Source organism: Saimiri boliviensis, chromosome 7 (genome assembly GCF_048565385.1).
Source record: "Saimiri boliviensis isolate mSaiBol1 chromosome 7, mSaiBol1.pri, whole genome shotgun sequence".
Lineage (NCBI taxonomy): Eukaryota > Metazoa > Chordata > Mammalia > Primates > Cebidae > Saimiri > Saimiri boliviensis.
Genome location: NC_133455.1, coordinates 1,053,619 through 1,066,770, shown reverse-complemented (window position 1 = coordinate 1,066,770; position 13,152 = coordinate 1,053,619). Strand labels below are relative to the sequence as shown.

The window sequence follows — 13,152 nt, the reverse complement described above, 5'->3', positions numbered from 1 at the left end:
ACCCTGGATTTTAGGGGGACACACGTCTGACCCATGAGACATTTCCCAGCCTCCTTTGCAGCGGGGGAGGTGCTTGGCAGTGACGAGGGATGTGAGCAGCACCAGGCCACGGCCCTCACCCTGTCGCCCCACAGCTGGTACCGAGGACATGGCAAGGCTGCCTCCCAGGCCACATCCCAGCACAGCCGTCGGCAACTGATTTCCTAATCGGCCGGAGTCCGTGTTTGGGCTTTGTGAGCCACGTGGCCACTGCTTGACTCTGCGCCGAAAGCCCAGAAGTGGTGGCCACAGACAATAGTAAGCAATGAGCGTGGCTGGGCGCCAGTAAAACTTTATTTATAAAAATGGGTGAGGGGCCGTGGCAGGGAGAGGTGGGACTGGGCCGCAGTCGCAGCTGCCAGCTCGGCTCCCAGCAAGACACACACGGCCGCCGCCTGATCTGCTCTTTATTTGGTCTCTGAAGCAGTCGCCAGCCTCCCAGACCCGGCCTGGGGTTTGTCTATGGGGCTGCTGCCACCGTCCTTGTCCCCCAGCGGCCCTTACCCATTGCGAGCAGCTGTGTTGTGACGTGTGGCTTAGGTCTCGGAGGGAGGGCTGCGTGGCCGCCCGGAGCATGGGACCCTGTGGATGGGAGCGCCCGGGTGGCCTTGCGTGGGGTCCGGGGCCTCCCTGGGGGCCGCGTCACATGCAGAGGCGGTGGCCGTCCCGGGACAGGAGGTGCCGCGGAGAAGGCACGTGTTTGAGTGGGTGCTGCTGTCCCGGACGCCCGCCCTCGAGTAGAGCTGCCTGTCTGAGGAGGGGCCGACACAGCCTCCATGTCCGGGCCGCACCTGGAGCCCTGCCGCGTGTGCCAGGCTCAGCCCAGCGCCTTCCCGAGGCCCGCGCGGGTCCAGGCGGAGGCAGGGTCAGTGCTGGCTGTGTTTGATCCAGTTTCTGATCATCCACTTCTGCCCCGAGCACCTCTGCACTACCAGCCGGAGCCCGAAGTTGGCGTCTTTGGACATCTCCACCTCCAGGCAGCGGCCCGTGGCCCGGCTCACAATGGGGCCGCTCTGTGGAGACAGGCGCAGCCCGTCAGCCCGGCGCGCTCCTCCCGGGGAGGTGCTTGGCGCGCTCAGCCCTCAGGCTCATTCCTGGGCAGCTTGAATGGAAACCCAGCATCCCAGCAGCACCCAGGGGCCAGGACGGGGCTGACTCCATGGAGCTTCGAGGCTTTCCTGCCTGTCCTGTCCTGCAGGCCAGCGGTCCGGGCTGGAATCGTACCTCACCCTGGCCGAAGTGCCCCCTGTCCAGGCACCTGAGGCCGGAAGAGGCGGCTGGAGGCCTCTGCTCAGACGGTCTGGCCTCTGTGGCCGACCAACCCTGGGCAGTCCTCTGCCCTCTTGATGAGCATCGAGGCCCTGTTCCCTCCCACCCACTGCTGCACTCCGCCTCCCCACCATGGGCTGGCGCTGGTGGTGGAGGCGCCCGGGGATCCCGGCGGCCCCGCCCCACCCTGCGGCCCCCCTCCGACGGCTGACCTGGGTGAAGTCCCACAGCCGCTGTGCTGGCCGTGCCACATCCTCGCACTTCTTCAGGGTGGGCGTGCGGCCCCTGCCGTCATCCACCAGACACTTAGAGTCGGGCAGGAAAGCCGTGGAGCCCAGAGGCCCCAGCTGCAGCAGGCCGTCAGCGCTGTACCGCACCAGCTGGGGACAGGAGCACCAGGGCTGCGCGTGAGCAGCGTCCAGCCCAGGCCCTCCCGAGCCAGCAGCCTTCAGCCGCCTACAAATGGCCGTGACTGGCTGCCTCGGGGCCTCCCACCCTGGGGACGCTGTTGGGGGTGGAAGCGGCCGGCCAGGCAGGGTCCATGTAGGTATGGGCTGGGCTGGGCAGAGCCAGGCGCCCTGCAGGCCTAGACTTCAGCTTGCCCATGTTGCTGCGTTTCTGCCGGCTCGGACTCAGAGCATGGGGCCCCCCTCATTTTGGGGAGGACAGGAATCTGGTCACATCCAGTGCCCACTAAAAAGCAGGGCTGTGTGTGAGGAGAACACGCGTTCCCGTGGGGTCAGAAATGCCCAGGTCTCAACAGGGGTCGTGGTCAGATCTGCCCCGGCCCCTGACCACTGCGATCCCACTGAGTGGGGCGGGCCCTCGCTTCGGGGAGCCAGCCCGGTGGGGTCGCTCAGTGGCTAGTGGCCTGCTGTTGTGGCAGCAGTGCTTCCTGCACCTTCCGTGTAACCACAGGACAGCCCCAGCAGTGAACGCTGCCGTCGCCCTCTAGACTGATGGGGAGGGGTGTGCCCAAGGCCCCTCTGACCCCAAAGGCCTGGTTCCTTTTTGTTTTTGGGACAGGGTCTCGCTCTGTTGCCCTGGCTGGTGTGCAGTGCTATGAACTCAGCTCAATCTCTGCTGCCTGCACCACCACGCCAGCCTGGTGTTTCTATTTTTTTGTAGAGACGGGGTTTGCCATGCTGCCCAGGCTGCTCTTGACTCCTGGGCTTAAGTGATCCGCCCACCTCGGCCTCCCAACGTGCTGGGATTACAGGCGTGAGCCGCCCGCCTGGCCCAGGCTTTACCATGTTCTGTTGCCTTCCGGGTGGGGTGGGCTGGGAGGCCTCTGCTAGAGGGGCCCTCAGGCTGCTCCCAGCCCTGGAATGCAGCCCCAGCAGGCTGGCCCTGTGCCTCTGTCCCTGGGACCCACCTCCCACCTGCCCCGGGCGTGCGGTGCGGGTGGCCTGGGGTGCTCCCCTTGGGAGCTCCATGGGGCGGCGGCTGCCACTCTTACCTGGGAGGACATCCCGTGGCAGGGGTAGAGGATCGCTCGGTCATCGTCCTCCGCTCCCTGGTCCAAGCAGTAGCCACTGGCTTTGCTGTTTCTCACCTGCAACCGGAAGCCACAGGAGAAAGGCCAGAGTCACCCGCGGGTGAGGCCACAGGAGCTTCCCCCACCCAGCTCTGCAGCCAGCACCGAGGGAGGGACTCACGGGAGCAGGAGGGAAGGGGTGGGGACCGCATCTGTCACTGACGGAGACACAACGTGTCTGTCACGCACAGGTCGTGACCTGACCATCCCTCAACAGGGACACTTGCAGGCAGCAGCGTGAACCTTGCTCAGACAGAGGGGACCGTGCCTTGGCTGTGGAGGGGCTTCCTGCCTTGCTCCCTGCAACCTTGCAGTCCCCCTAAGTGGGCAAAGCCTGCTGGCCAAGTTCAGGGGGCTGAACTCGGGGAACAAGCCTGTTTCCCAAGCACAGGGGGCTGGGGAACGCGCACCCATCCACTCTGCACGCTGCCCGGGACGCCTCTGCCCAAGGGCCTGGCGTCAGCACAGGGTGGACCCGGAGCTTCAGGGATGGGAGGCTCAGTGAGAACTGTCCAGCCCATGCACCCCTTCTCCCTGCCCCGTCTGAGTGAGAGCTCGGGGCTGGGTGCTCTTCTGGCTCAGGTCCCACAGGAGGAGGCACCCCGTCCACTGCACAGATCGGGGAGGGCAGAGGAGCAGCACCTTCCCACTGGCTTTACAGACCGCCGTGTGTGTGGCCAGGCCTGTGGGGGCCGCTGAAGACAGGTGGGTCTCTGTGTTGCTGATGTACCTGGATGAGTGTGTGCGCACCTGCCGAACACGGCTCTGCCCACGTGGACGCACAGATGTGTGCACCTCTGTACGCGCACGCTCATGTCACTTCGCCTTGGTAACAAGTGCTCGTGTTTACCTGTGCACGGGTGGGTCCCTTTGGCATGCGTTCGTTTGTGTGTGAGGAGCTGTGTACACAGGAGCAAAACCGTGCAAGTGTGTACTTGTGTCTGCATGCACAGCTACATGCATTACTGCACGTCTGCATGGATTTAGTTCTGAGTCAGTTCATGGACACAAGGCCGCAGGAGCACCAGGCACCCTCTCCTCTGTTTGGTGCGTGTACCCCTGCATCGTGCACTCGTGCATGTGTGTGAATGGACTTGCGTGTGAGCGCGTGTACGCACAGTGGGCCTGTACATGTGCCTGCCTCTAGGCACGTCCACGTCTGTATCCGCGTGTATCCTGCATGCAGGCACGTGTGTTGATGTGCGCCTGCGTCACGGTGAATGCACCGTGTGCGGGAGCTGGGGCGGCGCGGGGCCCTCCGGCGGAGGCGCTACCTCTCCGTACGTGAGCGTGTTGTTGTACGTCCTCATCTCCGGGTACACGTTCTCCAGGTACCACTTGAAACTGCGACACTTCAGCTTCTGGCGCAGGGCCAGCCTCTCGGACACGTCTCCGAAGTCCACCCCTGGGTTCTGCAAGGCCAGAAGGCGGCAGGAGGGCACGGGAGTGTCACCGTCCCCATGATGAGGTGGGGGGCTCCGGGCCTCCCGATATCCACAGAGGGTCCGAGGTGCGGCTCCCGACAGGAAGGGCCCTGTTGTGTGTGGCCTGCGTGTCCCTGCCCTGAGCATCCATGGCCAGCCTGGGCCCAGGAGCTTCCTGCCTGAGAAGATGGCCCTGCTCCCCTGGCCTTAGCCGCACGGCGTCAGCCTTACCTCTCGGGGTGGAGACCGAGGTCAGCCACGTCCACAAGACCGGCCCGGTGAGGACCCTGGACACCCGCCTGGGCGTCCCTTCCCTCTGCTGACGTTAACCTGTGTCATCTGCCGCGTGCGGCGTCGGCCTCTTCCTGGGATCGTGGGGCCTGAGGGGCTGCAGGGCTGGTACTCTGACCGGCGCCAGGTTCGAGGAGCTCCTGCCTCCCACCCGGGGACCCTCCAGGCTCCCGTCTCAGGCCTTGGCGGGAGGCAGATGACTGGGCCTGGGCTTGAATCCTGTGACCTCCTGGTGCGTGGCCCTGGGACGGCCCCTTACCCTCTCTGTGTCTCAGTTTCTCGTGCGTAAAGTGGGGACTGTCAGGCCAGAAACTCACTGTTGCTTTGTTATGCAGCTTTAACAGTCTAGGGACTCACACCAGGGCCGTTGGACACAGGGAGGTGACAGGTGTTTGCCGGCCTCTCTGCCTGGGGGCCTGGAGCCAGGACCTCATTCAGTCGCCCACACACTTGGGGACGTCACCACCTTGCACATTTTCCGGACCAGTTCATGGAAACAAGGCCGCAGAGCACCGGGCACGCTCTTCTCATCTCAGACACGAGCACACGTGTCCGCAGCCCTCCTGCTCTGCCTGCCCTGGGAGCTGACCCGGGGCCGGGCTGTTGGATCTGCTGGCGAGTGGTCGCACCTGGGGCCCTCCAGGCACTGTTGCCCCCATGCTGGGGCACACTCTAGCGGGGGCTGGTGAACCAACTTGAGGCTGCTGTGGGAATTTTTAAATCGTGTACTGTGAATGAGGGGTTGCTCTGTGTGCAAAGTGCGGTACGTGGATAGACGTACACGTAAGGCATGTGTGCGCTGCGCCATGATGCATGATCTGGCTCTTACTGGGGTTGATGCAAAAAACGAGTCCTTTCGATCTTGGGGACCCGGTGCCTGCAGTGGCCAGGAAGGGAGCTCCCATGGCCGCGGGGGTGTGGGGGGATGGGCGGAGGGCCCTCGGCCCCCTCTCAGCCTCTGCCGTTCTCAGGGTTGTGGTGGCCGGGGTACTGGGTGTCCTAAGACTTTGAGAAAAGCCAGAATTCAGACTCTATGGGAAATTAGTTGACTACAAATTAAAAAACAAACAGCAGTCCTCAACGAGAAGCAGGTCAGACATTCACAGGCCAAAAGCCAACAGGAAAACACCAAACGTCCATCCATGAAGGAAGGGGCCCCAGGATGGCCCATTCACACCACGGCCATGGCTGGGCCCTGGGAGCCAGCACGGTGACCTGAAAACATGGCCTGAGGGCGGGAGCCGTCCAGGAACAGACACAGCCACAGGGCGGGAAGCCGATGTGAGGCTGTCCCAGCCTGGGGGAGCGGAGGGGCCGCCCCTCCCTGGCTTTAACTACGGGCAGCTCACCCGCTCGCCCAGTCCACACCTGCAGGGAGGGGCCTCACCGTCATGGGGATGTTCCAGGCCATGTACACGTGGGACTTGAAGTCGTCCATCCACACCTCGGCGGCGCGCAGGGCGTTGCGCTTGGCGTAGTAGTCGATGTCGTTGTTGTAGGGCTTCCTGGTGCGCTCGATGTGGGCCACGCGCGAGCAGGGCAGGACCTCCATGCTGCCGCCACACTGCCACACCTACGGGCAGACAGTGCCGGCTGTGGGGTCCCTCCCCAGAGACGCCAAGGGCCCGGCCCTCCGTTCCCAGGGGTTCCTGGCGTACACGCACCGCTGGTGGGTCCCAGGGCGTCGCTTCCTGGGGGCTGTTTTCAGGGGACGCCACCCACAGAGAAGGCGCAGGCCTGGGCTGTGGCGGGTGCAGGCTGCTCTCGGGGACCTCTTACCGAGTGCGGCTTCTCTTGTGCGTTACCCGATGGTTGTGTGTGTGTGGGGGGTTATTCCGCCGACCCAACACTCACCAGATTCCTTCCTGTGGTTCCCACCCCCCGGTGCTTGCTTGTTTTCTGCAGGGACACCCCCCACTGCACCCGCACACACCAACAATCTCGTTTAAAAACAGCCACTTGCTGTGCAGATGCCACGCCACGCACCCCAGAACACACGCAGCCTGGCTGTGAACAAAACCCAAGCGGCCTCCAGCAAATATACCCCCAGAGCTCCTGGCCTTCTGCACCCCCACACGCAGTAGAAGTGTTTGTGAGACAGAGTCTTGCTCTGTCGCCCAGGCTGGAGTGCAGGTCGCAATCTAGACTCACTGCAGCCCCCCCACCCCACCCCACCCGGGCTCACGCAATTCTCCTGCCTCAGCCTCCCAAGTAGCTGGGATTACAGGTGTGCCACCAGGCCTGGCTAATTATTTTTATAAAGATGGGGTTTCACCATGTTGGCCATACTGGTCTCAAAAACTCCTGACCCTGTGATCCGCTCGCCTCGGCGTCCCGAAGTGCTGGGGTCACAGATGTGAGCGCCGAGCCCGGCCCACTGCGTATCCTTGCACGTCGCTTCACTAAAGCACCACCCGGCCTTCCTACATCTGCTTTTAAACACCATCTGTTCGACTGCAGCCTGTCCCCGCACTGTCCTGCCTGTGAGGGTTCATTTTGTGTCAGCGTGGCAGGGTATGGGCCCGGGACATTGACACGTTGGCCGCATGTAAATCCGCGCCCTGCAGGCCTGAGTGGGACAGAAAGGCCGAGGAAGGGAGGGTCCGTGCTCTCTGCCCGATTCGGGCTGGGACGGGTCGTCTCCTGCCTTCAGGCTTGGGCTCACACTGGTGCCCCTGCCAGCCACTGGCCAGTCTCAGTATTCTCAGCCTCTGTTGGTGAGCCAGTTCCTTATAGCAACACCCAACATCTGAATCCATGTCCCCATCATGTGCTATGAGCCCTGAGCCAGCGCTGTCCCACCCTACCCCAACCCATCTGGCCCATAAAATAAATGTTGGTGCCCCTCAGGGGCCAACATCACCACGAACAAATGGGTCTGACCCACATGGCCCCAACTCCACCGCGTGCAGGTTCTCAGCCCCGAGCCTCCCACACTGGGTATTCAGGGGGCACACAAATGTGCCAGGCCCAGGCCGAGCACGTACTTATCTCCTGAATCCCCCCTCCACCTGAGAGAGGGTGGGCAGCCTGGCACTGCCCGTTCCCTCTGCTGTGCTGAGAAGGTGCCAAGGCCTGGGCGGAGCCCCTACCCAGATGAGCCTGGCCCCTCGATCGGCGCTGGGTTCTGGCCCGCCCTCGTCCAGGCTGCTCTCATCTCCAGACCGTCATCTTAGCCACATCTGCAAAGACCCCTTTTCCTGAAGAGGACCACACTCACAGAGGCTGCCCGTCAGCCCAGCCCACTCCCAATCCCTCGTGTAGGGAGCAGGGGGCTCCTCCCTCCACCCCACTCTCTGCCCTCAGGAAGCCAAGTCCCAGGCGGGAGAGAGAACAGGGAGGCTGCATCACGGATCATTTACGGCCGCTCTGATGCCAACCTCCACCGGACAGATCCAGAGTCCAGGCAGGAGGGAGCCACGCCCTCCCTGGTGAGATGATTACACGGCACGTGGCCAACGTGTCTCCCTGACTGCGCCCAGCCACCTGGAGCCTCCTCACTGCTCAGCCCCGCCCAGGACACCCCCTCCCTGTAGTCCCGGCCACGTCACCCCCAGGACTCTGGCTCCTTCCCTGGACGGTGGAGTCCACGTCACTGCTGCGCCTGGCTATGGTGGCCTTTGCCTCCCGAGTGAACCACACTTCTGCGTCAGGCTCACGCGTGGGAGGACGGTGCCCTGGGGAGCATCGTAGATTTCTCTGTCATCTTGGGAATGGGACAGCCTGTCTGAGAAAAGCCGGCCTGGAGCTGCTGGGGGCCCAGCCTGGGGTTTTGCAGCCACCTGGGCTAGCGCTTCCTTTCTGCCTTTGAGACGAGGGCGGGATTTCTGTCGTCTGCGGCAGGAAGGGGCCTTGTTGGTGAATCCCACCCGTTGCCCTCCCACATTCCACTGGTGTCTCCCACCTCAACCCGAGACCACCAGGTTTTGTGAGGGGGTGGGGGCCTCACAGGGGGGAGTGGCATGGCAGAGCCCTGCCCTTCGCTGGAAGGGGCTGGAATGGAGGAAGCTCTGCAGCAGGACAGCCTCGTCCTCCAGGGCCTGGCCGTCTTCAGGAGCGCCTGGCACATGGGCCTCGGGGGCGGCCTCCGGCAGCTTCAGCCTTCCTGTCTACCCCACGCACAGAGACCACAACGTCCCCCAGGGCTCCTGATGCCTGCCCTGCCCACCCCTGTGTTCACGGCACCTTGGCCTTCCCAGCACCGCCATGCACACCTCTCAGGGCCTTGGCACAGGTGATGCCCAGGCCGGACACCCTTCCCAGGCCTTTGCATGCTCCGCTACCTCCTGGCCTTCGACGCGCCAATGCCAGAAGGATTAGAGGCAAAACCGGCCGGGCGTGCTGGCTCACGCCTGTCATCCCGGCACTGTGGGAGGCCGAGGCAGGTGGATCACTTGAGGCCAGGAGTTCAAGACCAGCCTGGCCAACGTGGTGAAATCCCATCTCTATTAAAAATACAACAATTAGCCGGGCGTGGTGGTGCCTGTAATCCCAGCTACGTGGAGGCTGAGGTGGAAGAATTGCTTGAGCTCGGGAGGCGGAGGTTGCAGTGAGCCAAGATCGAGCCACCGCGCTCCAGCCCGGTGAAAGGGCAAGACTCTGTCTCAGGAAAAAAAAAGCAGGGAGCAAAACTGAGGCCCGAGAGGAGGAGCAGGAGCGGGTGCCACTGAGGGAGGACTGAGGGGCCTGATCGTGTTCCCCCCACAAGGAAGTGGCAAGTGGAGAGATGGCTGTGCGGCCACCCGACCTGAGCACAGCACGCTGCACCACGCGGATGGAGACGGGTCTGTCTGTCCATTGAAACGACAAGCGAGCCCAGGCAACACAGCGAGGGGCCCAGCAGCCACCTGCGGCCACCCCGCCCCTGGGGAGACTCCCCGTGGAGCCTGCTGGGCCTGCCAGGCGGTCTGCAAGGCTCCGCAGGGTCCAGCCCGGGCCGTGCTGAGCTCGCAGGTGGTGCCGGGTCCCGCAGACCTTGGCACTGGAATCCAAGCCCCTTCCTGGGTGAATGCAGCCTCGGGTCGCTCGGCCCTTGGGTCCCCCACCCTGTCTCGAAGGATTGAAGCTTCACATGCCCTTCTTCAGACGTGGGGAGAGGCGAGGGCCCCCGGCAGTGGGGGTTGGGGAGCCCTGCTGGTTTCTGTCATTAGCTGAGCTGCCCTCAAGGCTGGGGGCTGTGCTGGTTTGGTCTCCGGGTTTGGCCGCAGACCCCTGAGCTTTTGGGGTATGTGGCTTAAGGACCTCGTAATTTTTCATACAGTTTGAAGCCAAGGACCAATACATCATCTGACTGGCAGAGCTGCTTCCTGCTGTGTTCCCTGGGAGACTGATGCTCATGCAGAAGGCAGAACTGAAAGGCTCCACAATCACAGCTTCAAGGGAAACAGTTTCAACCCCCTATAAATTTCAGATAAATATTTTGGCAATAAATTCTCCAGTCTGTGGGCAAGAAGAGACCAATTCCGAGACGGAGGGCCAAGCAGAATCCTCCCACAGGAGCCAGGGGCATGCGGCCCATCTCTTGGGAACTCTCCAGGTAGGAGACCCGGGCCCCTCATTCCTGGCCACGCTAGAGGAGGACCAGGTGAAGGAGGTCGGAGGCTGGCTGGCACTATGAGGTGAGAGCAGCCGGGGCTCTGCTGGACTCACCCTCTGGCGTCTGTTTGTGCAGCTCTTCCCACTGAGAGAGGGACGCTATCACCCTAGCCCGTCATCACAGGATTCGGTTGGACCAACAGAATGAAGCAGAACCCACCCAGTGCCAAGGCCACGCTGGGGCCTCTGGAGACTGTGCCCACCCTGGTCTCTGTCTTGTAACTGGGCACCCACCTCAAGGACGAGAGACCACTTGGAGCAGAGTCGCCCGGCGGAGCCCATTCCTCCCACCCCAACCCACCAACCCCGCAAACCTAGCAGCTGCCTGTAGTGCCTGTGCAGACCCAGCTGAGAGCAGAGCCACTCTGCTCCACACGGGCCACGCTGCCAACCACAGAGTCACAGGCCACGGAAATGTCTGTCTTAGGCAGCAACATCTCAGAGTGGATGGTCACACAGCCACGAGCTGACCGACACAGGCTGCCTCAGCGGGCACCGCAGGCAGAGACTCTCACTCCTGTGGCTTCCTTGCATGCAGCAGTCAGTACCAGTTAATGCCAGCTATTAGCCACACATCCCCATTTGCTCAAGACCACCCTAGTCGATACCCATGTCTTGGGGTAATTATCAACAGCACCTCAGGTAACTCTTGGGTGTCCTGGTTTGGGTGACGATGCCTACGGTCACCCCATGCCACCTGACTGTCTGGTCCCACAGCCAGGAAGAAATCCAAGTGTCAGAGCCATTCAAACCAGAGTGACTCCATGTTGAAGAGGGGCTGGGTAAGATGAGGCTGAGACCTACTGGGCTGCACTCCCAGATGGTTAGGGCATTCTAAGTCATGAGATGAGAGGTCAGCACAGGACACAGGACACAGAGACCCGGCTGATCAAACAGGATGCGGTAAAGGAGCTGGCCACGAGCCCCCAAAACCAAGATGGTGATGACTGTGACCTCGGGTCTTCCTGACGGCTCATTACACGCTACTTACAATGCATTCGCTGCTAAAGGACACCCCCCACAGTGCTGTGACAGTCTACAGATGCCACAGACACATCAGGAAGTTACCTTACATGGTCTAAACAGGCAGAGGAACCCTCAGTTCTGGGAAGTCCCACCTGCTGTCCCAGAACACTCACGTGGATTTAGCACATGACCAAGACGTAACCACAGAAGTTACTCATAACCAGCCGAGCAGCAGCTCCGGGCCGGCTCCCTGCGGGGCAGCCGGTCGTCGGTTTCTTTATTTCTCTAATACGCTTGCTTTCATGGACTCTGTGGACTCGCCCCGAGTTCTGTCTTGTATGAGATCCAAGAGCCCTCTCTTGGGGTCTGGATGGGGACCCCTTTCTGGTAACACAAGGAATACTTGGTGGCATGGGTGACATGCGTGACACGCCAAGGCTGAGGGGCCGTCACTAACAGCAGAGGCCATAGGCGGCAAGACAGCCGACCCTCCACAGATGGGTCCCTGGGGCCCCTCGTCTGCAGGCCCTGGGCTGGGGCGTCACGGTGAGAGGAGAGACGGGAGGGGACCCTTGCTGCGTGTGGGCGTCGGGTCAAAAGTCCCCCTGTACCCTGAGGACTGACATCTTTGGCAGCCTGCGGGCCTGGCACGGGGCCTGAGTGTGAGGCTGTCCCATCAAGTTGGAGCTGTTCTTGGGGTCGAGTCCAGCAAAGCAACAGGGCTTGTAGGGTTCTCCTGGAGGTGCCGGGGACCCGCAGCCTCCCTTGTGAAACTGTCATCTAGAGGGGAGGTGGGTGAGGCTCAGACATCACACTGACGGTGTGTGGACACAGCTGGGGGCAGCGCGGGGCCTGAGACTCAGGCAGGAGGTGCACCCTGGCCGGGGACTGGGGACAGCTTCCTGAACCCCGGCCTCTGAGCAGAGATAACTGGCGGTAAGAGGCAGCAGGTGTGCTGGAGGCCCGAGCTCAGTCCTCCTGGGCCGTGAGCTGGGCAGAGCTGGCCTGGGCAGGCTGCGCTGCGGTCAGTGACACGGGCTCAGAGAGCGTCCTGCAGACTCTGGCTATGAGGCATCGGCCCGTCACCTGGGCAGGGTGGGCAGGAGGCACCGTCTCCGAGAGCGTGGAGGAGGCTGTTGCATCCACAAGCCCCCGATTCTCTGGCCACTGGCAGCCGGAGGCGACCGCTGATAGAATCCTGGCTGATGAGGTGTAAGCAGGGACCTCAGAATGGGGCTTTTGGCAAAGCTGTGGCTTATCCTGATTCTTTTTTTCTTGGAGCGGAGTCTTGCTCTGTAGTCAGGCTGGAGTGCAGGGGCGCGATCTCGGCTCACTGCAACCTCCACCTCCCGGGTTCAAGTGATTCCCCTGCCTCAGCCTCCCGAGTAGCTGGGACCACAGGCACGTACCACCACGCCCAGCTAATTTTTTATACTTTTAGTGGAGATGGGGTTTCACCATGTTGGCCAGGGTGGTCTCAATCTCTCGACCTTGTGATCTGCCCTCCTCAGCCTCCTAAAGTGCTGGGATTACAGGTGTGAGCCACCGTGCCTGGCCTATCCTGATTTTTAAAAAAGGGAAGAGACTCAGCAGGCAGAGCCTTTTGCCTCTTTCCATTCTTTCTGTTAGGGATGTGGATGTGAGGTCTAGAGGAATGGCAGCCATCTCGAGACCATCAGGCAACAAACATACATGCCAGAGCCTCTGTAACAAGGATGGCATGGACCGTTAGAGACCAGAGCCCTGCAGACGCTGGTGAGGCATTCAGCTCTGTGCATTCTGAGACACAAATCTCCATCTGCACAAGCCTGAGGAACCAAGAAGGCCTCTGTTCTATCCCTAACCAATAAAGTGGGACCAGGAGGTGGCAGCAGGGTGAGGAGGACCCCCCCCCCAACCCTGTGCCATGGCAGATGGGGGCCAACGCTGCCGTCTGCAGGTGGACGTGAGGCCAAGGCACAGAGGCCGGGTCTGCTGCCTGAGGGCACATGGCTGGTGCAGGGTGGCCACAGTGCTCAGCCTGAAGCTGCC

At 62.1% G+C, this 13,152-nt stretch overlaps 1 protein-coding gene across 2 annotated transcripts in view; it reads right to left on the bottom strand.

Moving 5' to 3' along the window:
• Positions 1 to 315: 315 nt before the first annotated feature.
• The window catches only part of GALNT9 (polypeptide N-acetylgalactosaminyltransferase 9), a 127,591-nt gene continuing 114,754 nt past the window's right edge, over positions 316 to 13,152 (bottom strand). For both annotated transcript variants that reach the window (XM_039472341.2, XM_039472342.2), the window contains 5 exons: positions 5,948 to 6,133; positions 4,120 to 4,257; positions 2,768 to 2,863; positions 1,521 to 1,688; positions 316 to 1,052 (listed from right to left, as the gene is read on the bottom strand). In XM_039472341.2, the coding sequence (XP_039328275.1) occupies positions 906 to 1,052; positions 1,521 to 1,688; positions 2,768 to 2,863; positions 4,120 to 4,257; positions 5,948 to 6,133 (735 nt within the window). In that variant the 3' untranslated portion in view covers positions 316 to 905. The remainder of the gene's footprint in view (positions 1,053 to 1,520; positions 1,689 to 2,767; positions 2,864 to 4,119; positions 4,258 to 5,947; positions 6,134 to 13,152) is intronic.